This window comes from Protopterus annectens, chromosome 12.part0, assembly GCF_019279795.1.
Source record: "Protopterus annectens isolate FY-2018-M chromosome 12.part0, PAN1.0, whole genome shotgun sequence".
NCBI lineage: Eukaryota > Metazoa > Chordata > Ceratodontiformes > Protopteridae > Protopterus > Protopterus annectens.
The window spans coordinates 1,019,730,711-1,019,754,217 of record NC_056746.1 but is presented as its reverse complement, the minus strand read 5'-3'; the positions used below and the strand labels follow the sequence as shown (position 1 = coordinate 1,019,754,217).

At 38.0% G+C, this 23,507-nt stretch overlaps 1 protein-coding gene across 1 annotated transcript in view; it reads right to left on the bottom strand.

The window, feature by feature from the left end:
* DOK5 (docking protein 5) overlaps nucleotides 1-23,507 on the bottom strand; it is an 864,252-nt gene that overhangs the window by 112,111 nt on the left and 728,634 nt on the right. The window contains exon 6 of the mRNA XM_044090040.1: nucleotides 4,757-4,892. Within this exon, the coding sequence (XP_043945975.1) occupies nucleotides 4,757-4,892 (136 nt within the window). The remainder of the gene's footprint in view (nucleotides 1-4,756; nucleotides 4,893-23,507) is intronic.

Below are 23,507 nucleotides of genomic sequence, written 5' to 3'. Positions count from 1 at the left end.
TTAGTATGGTCTGCTGATAGGTAGACGTATTGTCACTTAATAGCAGTAAAAGAAGATTGTGTACATAATGTGTTTAGAGCAGATTTCAATGGACATGTTGGTGAAGGGAACAGTGGGGATGAGGAAGTCATGGTAGGTATGGTGTGAAGCAAAGGAATGCAGAAGGTCAGATGGCAGTAGATTTTATGAAAAGGATGGACATGGCTGTGATGAATACGTATTTTAACAAGAGGGAGGAGCATAGGGTGACATACAAGAGTGGAGGAAGATGCACACAGGTGGATTATATCTTATGTAGAAGGGCCAGTCTGAAGGAGATTGGAGACTGTAAAGTGGTGGCAGGGGAAAGTGTAGTTAGGCAGCATAGGATGGTGGTTTGTAGGATGACATTGGTGATCAAGAAGAGGAGGATGAGTGTGAGGGCAGCACTAAGGATCAAATGGTGGAAACTAAAAAAGGGTAATTGTGAGGTGATGTTCAGGGAAGAGTTAAGACAGGCACTGGGTGGCAGTGAAGCGTTACCGAATAGTTGGGTAACTACAGCAGAGCTAGTAAGAGAGATGGCTAGAAAGGTGATTGGTGTGACTTCTGGAAAGAGGAAGGAGGACAAGGAGACCTGGTGGTGGAATGAAGAAGTACAGGAGAGTATACAGAGAAAGAGGTTGGCGAAGAAGAAGTGGGATTGTCAAAGAGATGAAGAAAGTAGACAAGAGTATAATGAGATGAGGTGGATGGCAAAGAGAGAGGTGGCAAAGGCTAAGGATAAGGTATATGAAGAGTTGTATAAAAGGTTGGACACTAAGGAGGGAGAAAAGGACCTGTACCGATTGGCTAGACAGAGGGACCGAGCTAGTAAAGATGTGCAGCAGGTAAGGGTGATAAAGGATAATGAGGGAAATGTGCTCACAAGCGAGGAGAATGTGTTGAGCCGATGGAAAGAGTACTTTGAGGGGTTGATGAATGAAGAAAATGAGAGATAGAGAAGGTTGGATGATGTGTGGATAGTGAATCATGAAGTGCAGTGGATTAGCAAGGAGGAAGTAAGGATAGCTATGAAGAGGATGAAGAACAGAAAGGCTGTTGGTCCAGATGACATACCTGTGGAAGCATGGAGGTGTTTAGGTGAAAAGGCAGTGGAGTTTTTAACTAGATTGTTTAATGAAATCTTGGAAAGTGAGAGGATGCCTGAGGAATGGAGAAAAAGTGTTTTGGTACCGATTTTTAAGAATAAGGGTGACGTGCAGAGCTGTAGTAACTACAGAGGGATTAAACTGATCAGTCACAGCATGAAGTTATGGGAAAGAGTAGTGGAAGCTAGGTTAAGAACGGAGGTGATGATTAGTGATCAGCAGTATGGTTTCATGCCAGGAAAGAGCACTACAGATGCAATGTTTGCTCTGACAGTGTTGATGGAGAAGTACAGAGAAGGTCAGAAGGAGAATCATCTCTGGGTCACTGCTGGACAGAGGCACAACAAACTAATGGGCACAGTATTTTTTCATATAAGGGGTGGCGTAAGCCACAATAATTTGGGCTAGGCTTATAAATGCCTTAGGGCAGATAGCCTAGTATAAACCTATGAACCTATGAACCTATGAGTTGCATTGTGTCTTTGTGGATTTAGAGAAAGCATATGACAGGGTGCCTAGAGAGGAGTTTTGGTATTGTATGAGGAAGTTGGGAGTGTCAGAGAAGTATGTAAGAGTGGTACAGGATATGTATGAGGGTAGTGTGACAGCGGTGAGGTCTGCGGTGCGAGTGATGGATGCTTTTAAGGTGGAAGTGGGATTACATCAAGGATCAGCTCTGAGCCCTTTCTTGTTTGCAATGGTGATAGACAGGTTGACAGACGAGATCAGACAGGAGTCCCCGTGGACTATGATGTTTGCAGATGACATTGTGATCTGTAATGAGGGTAGGGAACAGGTGGAGGAGACCCTGGAGAGGTGGAGATATGCTCTAGTGAGAAGAAGAATGAAGGTCAGCAGGGCTAAGACAGAATATATGTGTGTGAATGAGAGGGAGGAAAGTGGAATGGTGAGGATGCAGGGAGTAAAGGTGGGGAAGGTGGATGAGTTTAAGTACTTGGGATCAGCAGTTCACAGTAATGGTGAGTGTGGAAGAGAGGTGAAAAAGAGAGTATAGGCAGGATGGAGTGGGTGGAGAAGAGTGTCAGGAGTGATTTGTGACAGACGAGTACCAGTAAGAATGAAAGGGAAGGTCTACAAGAGGGTAGTGAGACCAGCTATGTTATATGGGTTGGAGACAGTGGCACTGACAAAAAGGCAGGAGTCAGAGCTTGACGTGGCAGAGTTGAAGATGTTAAGATTTGCACTGGGTGTGACGAGGACGGACAGGATTAGGAATAAGTATATTACAGGGTCAGCCCAGGTTGGAAGGGTTGGAGACAAAGCCAGAGAGGCAAGATTATACTGGTTTGGACATGTGCTGAAGAGGGATGCAGAGTATATTGGGAAAAAGATGCTAAGGATGAAGCTGCCAGATAACAGGAAAAGAAGGAGGCCTAAGATAAGGTTTATGGATGTGGTGAAAGAGGACATGCAGGTGGTTGGTGTGACAGAGCAAGATGCAGAGGACAGGAAGAAATGGAAACAGTTAATCTGCTGTGGCGACCCCTAACGGGAGCAGCCAAAAGAAGAGGAAGAAGAAGAAGATACACAAATCATCTATATCTAATGCAGATAGTAGATAGAAACAGATATATGGGAATACCTAATTTAACCTAAAGTTAATGATGCCAACAGACTTATAGTCGACAATATTTGATGCTGTGTGCAAAAGCTTGATTGTGAACAATACTGAAATCGTATTACTATGCTCTGCTGATAGGTAGATGTATTGTCACTTAATAGCAGTAAAAGAAGAATGGATCATTTCTAGTTATGTTTCTTTGGAAATCATTTCCAGTGTTAACTACAAGTGTGATGCAGTGATGATTTCAAACATTGTTTTTGTGCTGTAAATCATTGCAAGTGTGTTGGTTAATTGTGCAAAAGCAAGGATTTTTCTGAGAAGATTTCCCCCATGTAAGAAATCGTGCAATCATAGAGTTGGTATATATTGGTAATGGGGATGTTGGGGTACAGGACGAGTTGTTGCCCCTGCAAAAGCATAGAATCTATTTCTTTCATGTTTGTATTAAAGAACTTCCCATTCTGGATGTGTTTATAACAACACTGTCTGTTGATATTGTAAGGTTTCAGTTTTGTACAACATCAGTGTTTTTGTTGCTTTTTTGTCTATCAACCTTTTTTATTTTTAGATGTGCTTTAGTATGCCCATTTTGCACATCTAGTGTGTGTGTGTGTGTGTGTGTGTGTGTGTGTGTGTGTGTGTGTGTGTATGTGAGTGTGTGTGTGTGTGTGTGTGTGATTTCTTATTGTGTCTTGTAAGTAAAATATTAATCATAATAAAATCCAGCATTCTTTAGCATTGCTGGAAGCCTTTCCACTAAAAATATGGGTTTTCTTTTTCATGTGGGTGTTGAGCTACTTCAGAATTTTACAGGTGAATGCTATTTTTTTCTACTAGAGAACAAATGACCCTTACAATTATAATATTTTGGAATATCTCAGAGATACCCCAATACTTTGATACAGAGTTCTTAAAAGGCGTTAATAAACAGCAGACAGCTGGTGCAGGATAGAGTGCTTGTTTTTCTTAAGTTGCTATCCTGCAAACTTAAAAGTGTTTATGTGGATAATAAGAGAATGAATGGATGAATGAAAGAATTAATGAATGTTTCATCTGCATGGGATATTGTGGCATAAACCTAATGTTAGTTTCAATAATCCGTGGTACTTTGTGGTCATTGTTTTCCTACAAGATAGCTCAGAAATTTATAACCTGCCTAGGCAGGAATCTTCCTTTTATGAAGCAGTCAGTACTATGGAAAACAGTCCTAGTAGTTGAAGTGAGCAACAGACGTTAGTTAAACAGTGAACGTGCAAACACTGTAAGTATATCTGTCACGTAAAGGTAAGATGTAAGGCAAGATGCTAGATGCAGATATGTAAAAGATGTTTGAATATTGAGTGCTTCAAAGACATGTTCTTTAACTAGTGTGTTTAACTGAGTTTTGAATATCCACAGATGATGCTCCTTGGTGCTGGAAAAATATGGTGTGATTTTTTTGTAAACGTGGCTACCTGCATTTTGTCTTGCTTCCTAATGTTTCTACTGGAAACCAACACATGGCATTCATTTTAATTCTGCCTTGCATTTACATCAGCATTACCTAACCTGTCTCACATAGCAATGACTTGCGCTGAGCACTAGGTTTATTTACAAGCAACTATCTTCTCCTTCATTCTGAACATCCTTCGTGAATCCAGTTCTGTTTCTTAGCCACTATAAAAGCAGCACACCTATATGGAAACTTACTACCATGTTTATTATAGTTGTATACAAAAATTGTTGGATACATTTTTTAAAAAGTACAAATTTCACACAAAAACTTTTCAGGAAATAGTGAATTCTGAAAATATATTCACTAACTAACAAAAATAATATTAAACACCTTCTTATAAATAATCTTACTGCTGCACTTAGACCAAGAAAACATACGTCTGTGTTTCGTTTCATTTTTCATTTCCAAGCATTGTTTACATTTTGGGAAACATGCCCACAGTTGTCACAGCAATAGCTGGCAACAGATTTTATTGCCAGACCAAAACATGAAAACATTACTTGATACTGCCAAGAATGCAATGACAGATGGTGCAAGTGAGCATACCCTCGAGTTTGTTACATTCTGTAGCAATCTCTCATGCTGTTCCGCTATAGTCAAGGCTGCCGAATGTACCTTCTGATAAATAGTCTCACCATCTCGGGTCTGAAAGATAAACAGTCCTTCTCCCGTGTCGCACATCCTGCCAATGTTGAAAAGAAAAATGTTTAATTGTAAGAAAAGGAAATGGTCTTCCTACATTCTGAACAATTACTTTTCTTCAAATAACATATTTTATATGCATATAGTGTATTTCTACAGTTTGAATGATTTCCAGTTTGTCTTATATTTATAAATCCACCATAATCTGTTTCTTAAAATAATACACTTTGAAAAAAATCCATACACTGTTTTTTACATTGTTTTCTTTTACTCTGAAGCTGTGCTACAGACTGCATATGTACTCTTTTCCCACAGCATTTGTCATTACAGGCAGAATTGTCCGAGGGCTGCTCCCCAGAATTGTCTGAGGGCTGCTCTCTACTACTTACCATCAGGAACTAAGACTCTCACCTCCTTTTAGACTTGCTGTTCGTAATCTTTCCAGGAATCATGTTTACAATCTCATTTCAGCAAAGCAGTCTGTTTTATTGAGAACATGGGCCATAGTTCATCATGAATGCAGCCATGAGGATTTCCTGCTTGCATGACTCTAATATCATGTCTTTTGGTTGCTAACAAGGACACCTTTATCACCACTGGGCCATCTTTTTCCCTCCCTTAACACTTAACTTAAGTACAAAAAGTATTAAAGCTGTTAATTCTGACAATATAATTGGTCTTTTAGTGGTTTTTGAATGGCTAAACCTGGTTGAGCAGATTTAAGTCCTTAAGCACTTGAACGTTTGTAACCATCATATAAAAACTTGTATAACTTGGGCATGTACTGACTCAATATAAGTTACACCTCATCCAAGTAATTTGTTCAGTGACTCCTATCTGATCTTCCAGCTTCATAAGTATAATGGATGAACTTCAAACATACTTAGAGGCCACAGTTCTCTTCCCATGTATTTCCAGTTTATTCCACGCATATCCCTAGAACTAAAAATTAGTAATAATAATAATAAACTACTCTTATTGTTGGTGCATTACGTTGACGACACAATCACACTGCACTAAGATTGTCACTCACTATACTATCAAGCTAAGACTGAGCACTTTTATTGCATGTGATGGGCCCACATAATTTAAGCAATGCCTTCCATGCCAAATGTAGCCATCAATGAAATCACAAGGGTCTGAAAGTAAACATAATTCCCACATTTAAAAAAAATCTGTGTTTCTAAGCCATGATGGACCTATCACTTGATTTTTGTCTGTGCTTCCTTTTCTATATGGCAGATATTCAAGTTTCTTTTGCAAAACTAGCATGCTAAATGCAATTCTAAGGATCCACTGATCCCTTAATATGCAGTCAGCCTTTAGAAGTGATGATGCTGTTTATAATAATAGATTAAGGTACTAAAAGACTATGATGTCATACCTTAATGGGAAGCCATGGTAGATGATCAAAAATTGTTTCATTAAATAAAATATGGAATATAAAAAAAATGACCAAAATGGTAGGTGGGGTCAGTGCAGTGGATGGGATGATAGTACCCTATACCACCAAACTTGATCTAATCAACTCCAAGTTTGCTACACCTTTCAAGGAAATGTAAACCAAACTGCAGTGACTTCCTTCACTTAAAGCATGTTATATGCAGTGTTGTTAACTGACCTCTTGACCTTTGCACTACTGATATACCTTCCATTCAAGTTGTCTACCGTAATTTCAGCAATGCACCTTCAAAGGTATAATGTCACTTTAGTTCTACTTAAGGATCAAACAACTGCTCACTTTTTTATAGTTAGTACTATGTTTTTGTTTTTCATGAAACTAGCAAAAAAACAGAAATGGCAACAAGAAGTACTTCGGTAGAAGCATTATTACAGTGACAGACAAAAAACAAGCCTATATTTAATGGACTTAAGAAAAGTAGTTTAAGTCTTGCACTCTGATTACTATCCTGAGACTAATATCACAGCTTCAGCCTGTTTCCAGAAACACCACCTCAACTGGACACTGATCTACTTTTCAACACATTAGTATTTATTTATGTTTTCAGAAACCCCAACTAAAAGCTATCTAAAACCAAGCTTTTGTCATAGAATACCAGCATTTTTTCTGTATATTTACTGGTTCTTACTCATAGTTTACAGGCTCACAATCTGTGCTGTCCATCACACAAGACCCTCTTTTACCCACACCATTACTCCCTAGCATCATTCACTGCCATCTGTCACTTTTTGCACATCTTGGTCAAAGACACTAAAGCACTGGCACATCTTGGTCAAAGACACTAAAGCACTGCTAATTAAACTAAACAGCTCTTATTGAAATGTAGGGTCTCATAGTGTTGAGTCATTGCCAAAAAAAAGTAGAGGAGACAGGAGAAGAACAAATACTGAAAATTATTTTTCTCCTTTAAACCTTTTTTCAGGGTGGCAAGCCCCTGTCTATCGCCAATGTGGTGGGCAAGCCCCACACCTCCAAACGTATATATACCAACTATGAGATCAACATGAATTGGAGAAAAGGCAATATTCCAAAACCTGTTGATCTCAGAGGTAATATGTGTAAGTCCACATTTTCAGTCTTTTGGTGTTCACATTTCTGGACTGTAAGTCTTTATAATTCATATCATTACAAAGTTAAACTACTCTCAAAGTTCAGTAATTTCCATCCAACTTTCCCCAGAATAGCAGCAGAAAAATAGCTAAGCCCCTCTCTCATATGTTTAAACTTTGACTCACAATTGGCACAGTTCCTTCTCCTTTTTAAACATCCTACAGTAATCCCATTCCCAAAAATGACTTCTTTCACTAACCCTAAGGATTAACAACAAACATTAAACCTCATCTCATTACCGGAAACATTTCAACGCTTTCAACATCCTAACTGCTATTTTCCCACCACTGACTCCATTTACAAGAACATGAATGATGGCCTCGTTACTACTGGACAATTTCTTGATTTGACGAGAACTTTTAAAACTGTTACTCATGAGCTCCTGCTTAATAAACTACAACAACTAAACTTTGGAGATAGTATCACAGGATGCTTCCAATGTCACCTAACAGTGCATTCCATATTTATCACAATAATTCATTCTCTGGTACTGCATCACTTAACATTGGATTCCCTCAAGGCTCACTATCAGGCACTCTGCTCTTTACTGTTTTTGTGAATAATCTTCCAATTACATTTCTGCATCTTAACATTGTAATGTAGTCTGATAATATGGTTTCTTATTGAATTTAACAAAACACATTCTAACCTGCAGGCTAAATTCTGAAACGTCACAGACCTCTGTAGATGGTCTATTAATAATAAAATCTTATTTAACCATAAGAAAACCAATGTAATGTTCTTTGGGAGTACTCAGAAAGAAGCTTCTACCCTCCCTTCTGTTGAAGGAAATCCAAGGCAGCAACATTCTCAGTGTCTCATAGTGCAAATACCCTTCACTGACATTCAACACATCACTCTCCGCCATCACTCACACAGATAAATTCACCAACAAACTGTTGTCACAACTAAAACTCTTCTACAGAATCCCACACCTTCCTTCACTTATTGCCCAGACTGCCACTGCCAAAATTGTTCTACTTCAAAAAGGTAAATATGGCTTGCCATGGCTGGCTTTGCATGCCTCTTACAATACTCAGATATTACAAATCACTTAAAACAAAATCATAAGATATTTTCTTCTTCCAGACCTTCTTGTACACCATTGCACTCTACTTAATGACACCAAATAGCTGCCACTAAAGGATATGCCTGCCTTTCTTCTCAGCAATCTACTTTTCAAAATCTTAGAAATGAAACAGTACTCATATTTAAGCACAAAAACTGTACCATGAAAAGCTCCTGAAATGATGACCATTCTCTTGTTCTTCCATGCTTCAAAATTGCTACTGGGAAAGACCATGTAGATGGATAAATAGATAGACAGATGAGATAGAGAGAGAGATAGAGAGATAGACAGATAGATAAAAATAAATAATATAAACCTACTCTGAATCATTTCAGTTGTCTTGATTTTTAAGATTTCCCAAACAGGACTAAGCTGAATGTCATATAGTGCTTGACATTAAAATAGATGAGTGCAGAGAAAGAAAAAAAATGAACTGGCTGATCACTCTGCCCTTGTCATGGTCCTTACTATTTTGTATAAGAGAGATCAAGGCAGAAACACTTATGAAGCTAGAAGCTACAGGGAGAAGGCCCAAATGATCCACCTTGATATCTCAGAATTCCTCTCTCTAGCAGCCATGACTTCTAATTGTATGCCAATTCTCTGAATGGTTAGATTTTAAGATGCAGAAACTCTGAAATGTCAATTTAAATCTCATACTGAGGCATTGCAGACAAAAATGGAGCACTCAGATATGCCACGTTGTATACTTCTATGTCTTTGTTCTGATAGCCTTTAATTGCTGCTTCTAGTCTCTTATGCTTTGTTTTGTCAAATGTAGAACATTAATTGCACTTTGCACCTAGTAGCCTAGACAAAAAAGAGTACAAAATAGCTGTGCAGACTTGTGAAGTACTGAGCATTTACATATCACCAGTGCTCCATGCACTATTAACCTTACATATATCATCTTCATTTCTCCAAATGTAGCCAGTAATGTAATAATTAACCAGATGATCCATATTAGTTCATCACAAGCCGGTTCTCTGAAAAGTTTGTAGATTGAAAACAGAATGACCAACCCACTGTCTGCAGTGATATATCTTTCTGTGAGGTGCTGTCCCTCATTCCCTCCCCATGCAGGTTTCGTAGCACTCTGCATCCCTTAATCTAATATGATGAACTCAAAGCCTGCTGCATCTTGTAGAAGGGCAAAACCATGAGTCCAATAATGTTATTTGATAAACACTTGCTTTGGCTATGAGCTTTTATTCAAGTATGGACCATCACACAACTGGTACAGTACATTAACCAAAGATTAAAAAAATAAAACTCTCAGTTATATTATCCAGATATTTAAAACAAACAAGAAAATCGGACCAAGGAAATACTCCTTAAACTACTATTGTAGGTGCTGCTATTGTTCTTTGGAATTGAAAATATTGTAGAAGGACCTAATATGCATTGTTTTAGGCTCTAGAAGACCTAGTCTTTAAACATATATACAGTACCACTTGCTCATAGAGACAATGAAAGTTTTGTATGGAGATATACTTAAAATATATGAGTTTATTTGGAAATAAATTATAAGAGATAAATTGATATATGTGAAATCTTGTGGCCAACGTCTTTGCAATATAATCTATGAGCAAGCACAAAATGCAGATGCTCCTCACAATGTCAGCTCCGTAGTAGAAGGCCCTACAATATCATTTTTAGGATCAAAACCAGGAACATCCCAGCTGAAAAAAAAAACAGGACTGGATGTGATGTGACACTAAAATGTTCTTAGGAATAATAGAAAGCCACCTTTATAAATGCAATGCAACCTTCATTTCACATGGTACCATAAACAGAGACACAATTGTGTTTTTTAATGTGTTGTTAAGGACTTGGTGCCATAGACCACATACTGAGTGTTTGAAATTTGGTGAAGATGTGTAGTTCACAGAGGTTCATAGGTAAGTATCAGACTTACTGCCTTTAGGTTTTTTTTTTTAAACCTATGTTAATTTCCCTATCAAAGGTGAAAATCAAACCCTCTATCTTGTGATTGGGAAATAAAGTAACTATTATGCCAACCCACAGCCAATGTACTTTCCATTTGGAGGGCCATTTTTATTTTGGGATGGGATACAGATACTAAGAAATGGATTGTACAGCTTTCCCAAATTCTGAATACTGTAAGCTTGATAATTACTAAAATTAAAAGGGAAGGGAAGTGAGGTTAGAAAATGCTTAAAGCCAGAGTAACAAAGTGGGTAATGCTGAGGTTACCCGTTACTGGGAAAACAGCAATAATTGCACAGCCACTGATACAAGTTTATTCAGATTCCACCTGGCACCTGGTAATAAGAATACTTACAATAAGGCACTTTTTGATTGTAATTCACATGGGGTAATATAGAATGTGAGTCGCATTTCCAGCCCCACATTTTACTTAGGTAAAACCAAAAACAAGCTGAGGGACCAAATATTCCAACATTTTTATGCTGTCCATAAATGTGGTAATACTAATGTGCTCTTTACAGATGCTCTTTTTGGATGGTGCAGTGGTGCAGCGGTAGCATTGTCACATCACAGCAAGAGGTTCTGCAGTTCAATTCTTGGCTGGAGTGCCTTCTTTGTGGAGTCTGCATGTCCTCCCTGTGTTCATGTGGGTTTTCGCTGGGTACTGCAGTTTCCTCCCACAGTACAAAGACGTGTCTGGAACGTTTCTCCCCAGGCTGCTGCTGAAAATTGGTTTCGTTCCAAGTCAGACTTTCCCAGTAAACAAATGTTAAATAATAAATAAATAAAATTTGAGGAAGTGTAGTAGTTTTAATACATTTTTATTTTATTTTTTTTTTGTCCTGGATAGAGTTCCTTAAAAGGAAAGAGGAAAATATTAGGAAAATTAACTACTATTGAAGGAGCTGCACTGGCAGTTAATATTAGCCACCGACTGTCCTCTGGGTTCGAATGACATTATTTCCATTGCTATTGCACTCAGGCTTAGGCAAAGTACGCTTGATGGATCATTTCTGCAATCCACAGATGTGTGTTTGTACTCCATTGACCCCATATTAGCTAATGATCATTTATTTCACATATTTTTGTCTTCTTTAAACATCTGCAGGTCATCTGAGTACATTAAAAATCTCAAAATGTTTTAGAAATTCTCTTTGCTTACATATAATCATTAATACAAAAAAAAATCTATTATTTTTTCAATCACTTCAACAATCAAATAAGTCACAGTACTTTTGTCCTCAATAAGGATAATTCTAAGCATTGGTGTAACATAACTCTTCTAATATAGGATAATGCTACTCTAGTAAATATTTTTTCTCCAGTGATGTAATAACTGTAATCCTTTTGTGATTTGTATTTACAGCAAAACAAGCTTTCAAGCAACAATATATTCATATGGAGTATAAATGTTAAGTACTATGTCATGTACTTTTCACCTACTACCAATCAATCTCCAGCACTAAGACGTGAAGACTTTACATTAATAGGTAACTATTCCAACCTGCATCTGTTAAAGTGTGATATACAATGCAATCCACCTATGCCGGGACATCCATATAGGCCATTATCATTTGGAAACCACAGGATGCAGATTTTAAAATATTTCTTTCACTACTCCCAGTATATCCTGAATGAAGTCAAGCCAACCACTGTTTTGCCTGAAGCTATTAACTTACGTACTGTGGCAATAAGAATTTTAACTCATTAAAATGTATTTCCTGATGTATCTCTGTTAGGGTGAAAATTGGTATTAGCAATACCAAACCTTTATGCAACACTTAGACAATAGTTAACAGGTGAGAATATCTTGCCTTTCCTACCTTCATTCCTGTTTACATTCATATCAGATCATGCTAGAAAGGGAAGGTCAATGAATCTACAAATGTTTAGGTTGGGATATTGCAGAATTGAAGAAGGCTTTGAGAGAGACATCAGAAAATTCAAGCTTTTTATTAAATCTATCGGTGGAATTTGTTGTGGTTGTTGCTTTTTTTCATCGTGTTCCAGTGTGCTGTTGTTTTGTTTTCCATGCTTATTAAAATTGCTTGCTCCATCAGAATTACTCCCTGAGCTGCAAGTTTGCCCTGGTACCTAACAAAACTGAAGGCTATGTTCACCTTTGATGAGGATCCAGTTAGTGAAATAGATAAGGAGTTATTTTTGGCAAACAAAGTAGATAAAAGAACACACTTGTCTTTAACTAGTATTAATACTCCACCACCCTCTCAGATGCCAGACTAGTTACTGGTGAAGGAAATAATAAGCATTAGTGAAATGAGGTGAGAAAGAATTACCCAAGTCATGAATTGTGACCATTTTTTATAGAATACACTGATATTTAAATCACATAAAGAAGGATCTATAGGATTAGATGTTTAAGCAAGCTGATATGGATTTAGATGAATATCACTTGAAGTGACTGCCATGATCAATAAGCTGGTAAACTTATTTTTAACTTAAAATAGTTTTGCAAGGAATTGTTTTCATAATAGCATAAGATGTTCTTGAGAGTGGGACAGCATATGTTCACTGCTGTTGCACCATTGCTGAAGGTCAGACTGTATGCATATTGTTCACTGTTGATGCACCATTGCTGAAGGTCAGATTATATGCATATTGTTCACTGCTGTTGCACCATTGCTGAAGGTCAGATTATATGGTTAATGACTTTGAAGCTTTGTGACTTGTTTTTGGAAAACATTTCGGCTGATTTGTGTCATGACAGATTGAATCTGTGGTGAGATTTCATGAATTCCTTAATAACCTCATGATAGTGTGATTCATACCTTGCACAGTCACTCTCTTCTCATAATCACTGCAAGCTGTAGAGTCAGGCTGACAAAATGCTTGTTACATCCAAATAAGTCCAAAACTGCTGTTTATAAAAGCAAGAAATATTTATTGTAGAACACAACAAACTAGATACATTCCATTAAAATAGTAAGGTGACCATTAGTATTTGCTTTTATGAACAGCAGTTTTAGAGTTATTTGAATGTAACAAGCACTTAGTCAGCCTGACTCTACAACTTGCAGTGGTGAAATTTTGTTTTGTCTATTGAATTTGTTGTTTCTTTCCATTGTTTGGTGGTGATTGGTTCTCAGTTTATTTCACTCTATAAGCAGTGAGTTTTGGTATTTTACTAAGTGTTTTCTTTGTGGATCAAATGGGCAGCTACTAATGGTGACCTTACCATTTTAATGGAATGTATCTAGTTTGCTGTGTTCTACAATAAATATTTCTTGCTTTTATGAACAGCAGTTTTAGACTTATTTGGGTGTTACAGGCACTTAGCCTGACTTAACAGCTTGTAGTGGTGATATTTTGTTTTTTCTGGGGAATTTGTTGTTTCATTACCATGTTTGGCGGAGATTGGTTCCCAGTTCATTTCACTCTATAAGCAGTGCATTTTGATATTTTACTAAGTGTTTTCTTTGTGGATCAAATGGCAGCTAGTAATGGTGACCTTACCATTTTAATGGAACGTATCTAGTTTGTTGTGTTCTACAATAAATATTTCTTGCTTTTATGAACAGTTTGGACTTATTTGGATGTAACAAGCACTTAGTCAGCCTGACTCTGGATTCACTTTAGATTATCGAATTCCCAAACACTCGAAACCCATATGGTCGAGACCATATGATCAAGTTTTTGGAAACTTGAAACACCTAAGTGAATGAAAAAAAAAAAAACATAAAAACAATGTTTCTGCAGGGGGCAAGCCCCCCTGCACCCCCACAACCCCCTACTTAAATATACCAACTCCGAGATCGCACTACAGCAAAGAAAAGGGAAATCTCCCGTTCTGCACTGTATGCAGAAGCACAGAATGGGAGGTTTCCCATGTCCTCGCTGTAGTGCGATCTAGGAGTTGGTATATCTAAGTAGGGGGGCTGTGGCGGGTGCAGGGGGGCTTGCCCCCCTGCAGAAACGTTTTTATGTTTTGTTTTTTCTTTCATTCACTTTAGAGTTTCGAGTTTCCGAAAACTCTATCATATGGTCTCAGCCATATGGGTTTCGAGTTTTCAGGAATTTGATAATCTAAAGTGAAACTGCCTGACTCTACAGCTTGCAGTGGTAATTTGTTTGTTTTTTTTTCTGGTGAGTTCACTCTCTTGTCATGTTTTTTCCAAACCCATGTGCTTGGCACAATCCTAGAGTAAACTCTGTTGAGAATAAAGAAGACCCATGCTGAATCCAACAACGACTGTTGTTTTGTTATGAGCAGAAACTGTAGTTACTTGTTTGACTAAAGCTGTAACATTACTGTTTTGGTAGCTATCAAAATTGCTGATGACTTGATTTTACCTTAACCTTTACATATGTGGTCTATCTGTTAAGCTTTAGAGCAGTTATCCCTGTGCTTCCTATGAAAATGGGCCTGAACTCATTAATACAAGCTGGTCAGTAAAACACAAATAAAACAAAATGCCTTGAAATTAAAGATTGTATGATCACTGGATCCACTGCTGAACTGACAGTCCAAACCATGTAGTCAGCTTATTTACAAAAAAAAATATGTTCCAACCTGTTTATCTGGGAATCTAAATGTCTCTAAGGGGCATATTATGCAATTTATTCTTTGTTGAAATTTATTACTTATAATTGAAGCATGGACTAAAAATTACAGAGACTGTTTTTTTCCCTCAATCTAAATATTTACTTTGTATTTAAAAATGTCTGTGGGTAAACATAAGTACCCAGCAACAAATAATACACAGATAAGACTGCACAGGTAATGCAAAGGCACCGATACAAATGACAGCTGAATCATGCAGGTATATGCCTCATAAATGCCATTATTAAGACTGTTTTATAAAAATAAAATGGTTCATAGGTTTGTACTAATCTTACAGCCATTGAAGAGCTCAGCCACATCACCCAATAATATCAGCTGAGTAAAAATATCCCCCATTAATGAAACTTTCTTCACATATCCATAGAGGAAAATTGTGATCCCCCATTCAGTTACCCAGACTGGTTTTAAAGGTTGCTGTGAAAGTACTGTGTTTAATAGGCAGCCCATTAGAGAACTGCAGGATATGCTGTATCTGCCAAGCCATCTTATGTTGTTAATGTGCTAGCATAAGTCTAGGTCTAGGTCCCTAGAACTGGCCTAGGCCTAGGTCTATGGCACTGGTCTAGGTCTCTAGCGTTGGTCTAGCCTAGGTCTAGGTCTCTAGAGTGGGTGTTTGCTTTATTACTGGGTCTGTTTTGTTGAATGAGTTTGAAGAGTGCTGAGTCATTTGTTGCATCAAAGGCTAAGCAAAATTTGCTGCAGAGATAGTAAGCCAGTTTGCTGCATGTTTCTGCATGTAAAGCCTGATTCCATAAAAGCTACCAGTCAAAATCATAATAATGCAGTTCCATTTTTACATATCCCACATCATGTTTATATGGTAAAAGCATATAAGGCATGATATGGGGTATGTATACAAAAGAAAAAGAGAAGATCAGTTAATCACTCCCCCAACAGATACTCCCTCCAAGCTATTAATTCTTGATGATTATTCAATTAGTACAATTGAATGAAATCTTTAGCTATCCATGCATGCACCCTTAACCTCACACAGACATCAGAACCTACACACTACTTCTTCGAACGTGCACAGACAATCAAATATACATACCCACCCCAAGGACCAAAGAGCAGCCTAGCAGACTTTGTCTCTTGCTCATTACTTTGTAACCACTCCCGTACCCCCCCCATGTCAACTATGTGTAAAATGGGATTAATTCTATGAATCTTCAAGGATTTGCTAAGAGTGCAATTTATTCTTGTTGTCTGATTGCATATATCTGTAAGGCCTGGCATTATTTACTGACTGCACTTCTGACAAGGGTGAAGCAATTGCACAGTAGTCAGCATGGCTTGCTAATAGTATATTGAGAGCTCCACTTCCTCTCTTGGCTAGGGTGCCTTTTGTGTGGCACATGCATGCCATCTTTGGGTTTTTTGCTGGGGGTGCTCTGGTTTCCTAAACATACTACAGGTGACTTAACAATCCTGTTAACTGCCTGTTTATGTGCATACCCTCTATGTGTGTGTGTGTGTGTGTGTGTGTGTGTGTGTGTGTGTGTGTGTGTGTGTTTCTCTTCCTTGTGCCACTTAAGTGCCATATATTCCCTGGCTCCCCAGCAACCCTGAATTAAATAAATCAGGTAATCAGAGAATCAAAGAAAATAATTCTGAAAGTTTTCTCACAAACACATAGACTTTAACTAGGCATACACTCTGAGACATAAAAGGACACCTCTGAACATCATTATCATTGTGTCAAGTGTTCTAGAAAGCACAACTGTTGTAAAGGGTGCTAAATTTTCTTTCTTATGTAAAATAATTGAATTATGGAGATCTTGTACTTAACTTGCAACATTTCTAAAGTCATAACTATAAAAGGAAAAAATACTTCTGCTATAAATTTTAATAAACTAGTAAGACACAGCTGTTACTAAACTAAAGGAATTAATATAATACACAAACACTATGATTAAATGCATTGATTTGCAATGGTTTAAATGAGTACCATTGTAATATGGCTAACTGACTTAACACATTAATAATTTAAGGCTTCAAAAATCAGTGACACAGAGAGTAAGTAATGGCTACGTTACACTTTTTGTGACAATGCAGAATACCATTACACCTTTGTCGACAGAGTTCAACACAACTTTTATTATTTCTTCTCTTTTACCTTACAAGAATCACAGCACATACTTTGCTCAATCCTTTGGTTTGTATGTCCCTACACTTACATAGCTTTACACTAAATAACATCTTACAAAGATTCACATCTAATAACAAATTCATCAGATCCTATAACGTTCTTTCCTGTTTATCCCCATTTTCATTCAAGTGAAGTTAAGTGAGTTATTCACATCTGTTAAGAATATCTGCCCACTGAGACCAAGTATGTGTATTTTTGGAGAGGGCAAGAAGATTATGTGACTTTGAATTGCATAGCGTGCAAATGGGTTACATAGGTTTAAGACTCGGCTTTGTGACTTTTTGAAAACTGTCTCAAGTTCTTAGGATTTCATAAGGTGAGCGGCTAGAAGAAATAATGACAAAAGGCACACTGTAATGATGCTTTTCTTAGATGATTTTCACCTAACCCCATACACATGCTGACTGTATGTGCACATACAGCCCTTTTTTGCTTGTTTAGGGAAATGCGTACAGACTGGTTGCCCTCATCCCTTTGTGAGATGCTACCTCAGCCTACTTTAGCAGCTAATCACACTGTGGCCAGGTTGTGTTTCTGAAAGCGGGAGGGCATTGTTTTTTTTTTTCACTGATACTGCCATGGAAGATTGACAACAGACTTGTAGAAAGCGTTGAGCTTGGCTGAATGTGCTTTGCATTATATCTGATTACAGTTCATTGGCTTTGGCCCTCCTTTCCTTCTGTATAAGGTAATAGCTGCCCTAAGGTCATGCTGTTCAGTAACATGTCATTATTACACTGCATGTTTTTATACCTGCAGTCACATTTGATGTTATTTATGTCCTCTCCTGCATTTCACTACTCTTGTCTGACTTACTTTATAGCTCTTGGTTACCCTTTCCCCAAGAATTACATCTGAAAATTAATTATGGCTTTTTATCTTATTGCTTAGGGTCAAGCTAGAAAAATATAGGCAAAATGTGACAACTTATTGTCACAGTACACAGTAAAAAATCTCTTAGGTGATTTCATCCCTCAGATTTTTAATGGAAATATATTTTCACGCTTTGTTAAACATCAGTAAATAATTATTAGTATAGCATAGCATGCAGTAGCACAATCTCACTCATGATCCTGTTTAAATGTACATTTTGCCTAATTCCAAATGATCTCTTAACAAGCGCAACCTTTTTACAACTTATATTAACATATTAGACTTTTGCAAAAAAATATAAGTAATGTGTTTCTTCATTTAACAACCTGCAAAAAAACTTTTCATATAATTTAATGCTTTTTTTCAGATCTGTGTGCTACCACTGGTTCAGATAAGAAAAAATAATGTAAGGTACATCTGAAACCTGCTACTGCTGTCCAGACTGCAATGAAGTGCTGAGAGATGGAACAGCCTTAGACAATACCATCTGGAATCAATACTGTCTGGAATTGTATTCACCTATTTACAGTAGCAGTGAATAGATGTACACAATGAGGGTATCACATAGATCGGCTTGGCTTTTTACAGCTCAGCCAAGCTTCAGATGACTGGCATCCAGTTCATATAAGGAGAAACATGAATTTGGTCCACAAGCACAGTAACTAAAAGTCATATACAGCTAAATGAAAAGTAAAGAATCTCATCTGTCAAACAGCTTAGGATTTTTATGAAGAACATAGAATAAGAAACAGGACAACTGCGGAAAGCCATATAATTTAGTGTATATACACTTTTTTGTTTTTTGCTTTTCAGTGTGCAACTTAGCCAATGGCTGAATCAGAATATTACTTTCCACAGTAGGAAGCAGCCAATGACACTCTACACAGATAATGACTCCCACAGTTTTAATTTACCAACAAAGTGACTGCAGCTGTTAAAGGGTGCTTGACCATCAGATATTCTTAGATAGGTTTTGGATACAGGTTATGGCTGCTGAAGCATTTAATTTAGTATAACCCCAGGGCATTCAAGTGTAACCATAAGCCTACCAGTGACACCTTGGTCAGAATTTTATAACACACACACACACACACACACACACACACACACACACACACACACACACACACACACACATATATATATGCACACACAAACATACAAACGTACACACAGAATGACAAGATATGTACAGCAATATTCTAATCAGTGAGAAATTAAATGAAATAATTTTAAATTTTCATCTGTTTTTCTGAGCCATATAGCTTGTGTAGGCCACAGTGATAACAAGCTGAGTACAGCAGACCATACTGCCTACCCCCATAAAACAGTTTCTAACTGATTCTTAGAGAGGGTGCTTAATCATTCGCAGTTCATCTGAGAGATATAAACTTTCCAGTGTGTCCTGTGTTTGCCTTTAGGGAACCTTGCGAACTGTGCCTGGTGCTGCTCCCACAGAAGGACCCCAATAGAAATACTCACTAGCTGCCTAAACTGCTTCAACTGAAACCCCTCTCAACATGGAAGAGCACTGACTGTACTTCAAGATGCCCCCAGATTGTCAAGGTCCTCATTCTGTTCTCTAGAGTAGACCCTACTGCATTATGAAGGAACCTCTCTTTTGCCATTAGTCTCCATGATTTCATCCTTTCTGTCACTAGCCAAAGTTCATGACCACAGAAGAGGATGGGACATAGACTGCATAGTTAACCTGCAACTTTATACTAGGACTCACTGCCTCCTTCTCAATTACAGTCTCAAATAATGGATATAATACTGCTGCAGCTGCAGATATCCACTAATCAATTTCCTGATCCCCTCAACCCTCCGTCATTAACAAGATCCAGAGATACTTGATAACCTCTGCTTGAGTTAGCTGCATCCATTCACCTACAGAGAGAACCCCACATTTTCTGGAAATGAACCATGACCTCTGATTTAGAAGTGCTGATTCACACCACAACCACTTCTGACTTATAAGTGGACTTCTTTCAGTCTTCAAATACAGGGAAGAAATGGCAGACCACCCTTCCTTTACACCTTTTTTAGCTTATAATAGATGAGATGCCATCTGGTTGAGATCAGCTCAGTGAAATTGAAGTCCCAGGAGGATGTCTTCCAAAAGAAATCACAATAATGATTCCTCTTTTTGAAGGAAGATTTCTTTCTTCTTCTTTTTTGCGTGATGGTGAAGTTAGTTGATATAGGTTTAGGAGTAGTGGAGGGCTTTCGTCCCACATGGGGGTTCATTTTTCTGTCTGGATGAGTATATAACTGGTATTTTATTTTCTGGTCATAACCTTATCCAAACATATTTTGATGAATCATAGGAGAAGTGATACATAATAATAGCCAGAGAACCTTAAACTGTTGTGGTACCTTCTACCAGACATTCCAGTGTACTCAGTTATATGCCTTCTCTAGGTCTACAAACTATATTTATACAGGACTAGAAAATTCCCATGAACTCTCCAGTATCTGTGCAAAGGCAAAGAGTTGATCCACTATTCCATGACAAAGAGCAAAATGTATTGCTCCTTCTGAATCCGAATCTCAGCTATTGAGTGATCAGTGGATGATTGCAAATGCAGCATTATTATTGAGAACCTCTTTTGTGCCTTTGTGCATTCTCTTGCATCCAACTAAAATAAGACAATAGGAAGTTTACTGAGCCCATAAACATCTGAGTTAATACTACTTCTCAGGAAGCAGCTTTTGCTTTTGGTGAGAGAAGGAGCAAAGTGCACTTTAAATAATTTTAGAGCACTGTTGTTTTCGCCACTGCATTTAAACTATTGAATTCTGCATTCCTGCTTATTTTAAGTGTTTGCTGCTTGAATAACAATGTAAGTTAATGACTTCCTGCACTTTCGGCATGAGTTACTATTTATGTTGATTGTTCACTGCACTTTCAAGTCGTTTTAGTGATTTAAAGATAAAAGGGTTAGGTCTGCACTCTACTGGCAGTACAGACTAACCTGGCCTCATTCAGTGCTGAAAACCATTGAGGACAATCATGGAGAGTGGCTATTGTTTTTGGCCAGATCTTTCTTTTTAATGGTTTTCTGAGCCTGTATAATGGTGTCATGTCTGCAAAAGGTTTGGCATCGCACAGTGGTAGTTAGCAGTGTCATGCATTGGTAAGGCACTTAGAATTTAAATTATCTATAAAACTAACACTGAATTTTCCTCAGTAATTAGTTGCACAAAGAGCTACTAGATGACACATTGAGGAGCACCTCCTCGCAAGTATAATCTTAGTCTGAATTCCTTACCCAAGCTACCCAGCTGTAATACTCCCTTTTACCATCCCCTTGCAGATTGCGTAATAAGGATCTGTAACTATGGATATTAGCTTTTTTTACTATCTCTGCAGCCAGTTTGGTGGACATGGGCATCCTGAGACAATGCAGCAATTGTCTCATGTTTACCAACAGCCATCTCATTCTTAAACAAACTGATATGGTAGGTGAGAGATGTAGTTACACAATGCCACTGGAAGCAAGGATCTCAAATACAAACACTTATAATACCAAACAGGTTGTCAAAAACACACACACTACACCCACCACACATAGTATGGACCAGACACATAGGCCCGCATATGCTGAGACTCTTAAATGTAATCTTCCTAAACTCCAAATGCCTCCAAGACAATGCACTTACAATAAGTATCATCAGCAATCTCAAGAGCACTCTACCAAAGCAACACCCACAATGACACATACAGGCACATCTCATGGCATCTCAAATTCTGATCCCATAAGACAATCACACAACCCAATATTTTGGTCATAGGAGACTCCCTTGTGAGACACAAAGATGTCCCATTCACCAGGCTAAGTAAGGAGAGAGTCAAAGTTAGTTGCCTGACATGACCCAGGATCCACCACATCACATACACATGCAGGTCACTGAACCACAAGTACCAGTATTGCTCAGTTGTAGTCCATGTGGATGTAAATGACCTGAGATGTACCTTCCTGGACTATATAAAGAAAGACGTGATAGTGCTCTTGGACTATGTGACAAAGGTTTGTATGAGACTAGCATTGAGCAGTATTTGAACTTCTCCAAAGATGGTGCCACAATTTGAACAGGGGATGACTGATTTTAATAAGTAGCTTAGTTTTTGGTGTCATTCGATGGGAGTACAATATTTGATAGAATGGGAGGATATGGTTGACAGACCATGCAGCTTTGCCAGGGATGATCTGAACATATCCCATCTAGGCTTTCGAATATTAGCTAAAACCTTGTCTACCAACATAAGGCCTTTTTAGACATAGTCAACCTGATAAACCATCTGACATAGCAAAATCAACCCAAAAAAATCTGAAGGTGTTACTGCTCAATAGCAGGAGCTGAAATAAAAAACTCCACACCTTGGAAGCCCCCCTCATCCTAAGGAATGCAGTTACTGAGACATGGTTTAAAGTCTCAGAGAGCATCCAGCAGTGCAGGGCTATAATGCTTTCCACACATTTAGACCAGTTACTGCCCAGGAAGGGACAAAAGGTGGAGACACCCTATTTACACCCACAGTAAACACACCTCATAGCTAGTCAAACTGAATGAATCACTTGAGCTTTTCCACATCCAAATTACCATAGGCAAAGCCCCAGGTCATATCCTGGCCAGTTGTAGGTTCTCCTCTAAGACCTAGAAAATCCATAACACATACTTAAATTTACTGGGGACACTAACAATTCAACCCAACACCATATTCATGGGTGACTTGAACTACCTCACTATGAACTGGGAATCAAACATGACACAAGGCATGTAGCCCCAGAGATTCCTGGACTTGTAAACACAGACACCATGAGCGAGGTAGTTTGTATACCCACTAGGGGTGCTAACATACTTGAGCTGGTTCTAAATACATGGGAGAATGTAGCACTCCCCAGAGTAATATCCTCTCTGGTTAAGTTGGACCATTACCGTAAAGCTGTTTTCTTTGAAATAAAAAATAAAACTAATCCTGGAACTTCTACAAAGTATTCTAAGTAAACCTTCTAACTAGTAAGTCACACCTTCTTTAAGTAGGGCTCACCCTCCTGTCTGCTTTTGAAAATAGGAACCATGACACCAAAGTCTTAGGGTATATTTATCTGTATGTATATATATATCTATATCTATATACATATATATAGATATACAGACGACTGCAAACTAGGGGCTATAATTGACTCACTGGCAGACACAGACATCCTCCAAAGGGGTCTCACAGAGATGGATACCTGGTGTCAAAATCATGGCCTCAAGCTAAATGCCAAAAAGTGCATAATTATTCCCTTTGAAAATAACAAAGTACTCACAAACTACCACATAGGTGGTAGTCCCCTCAATACGGAACACGTAATAAGGGATCTGGGGACCCAAGTAGATAGTAATCTCTCCCTTGATAATCACATTGCCAAAGTGGTAAGAAATTCCGTCTATGTGGCCCACCTAATC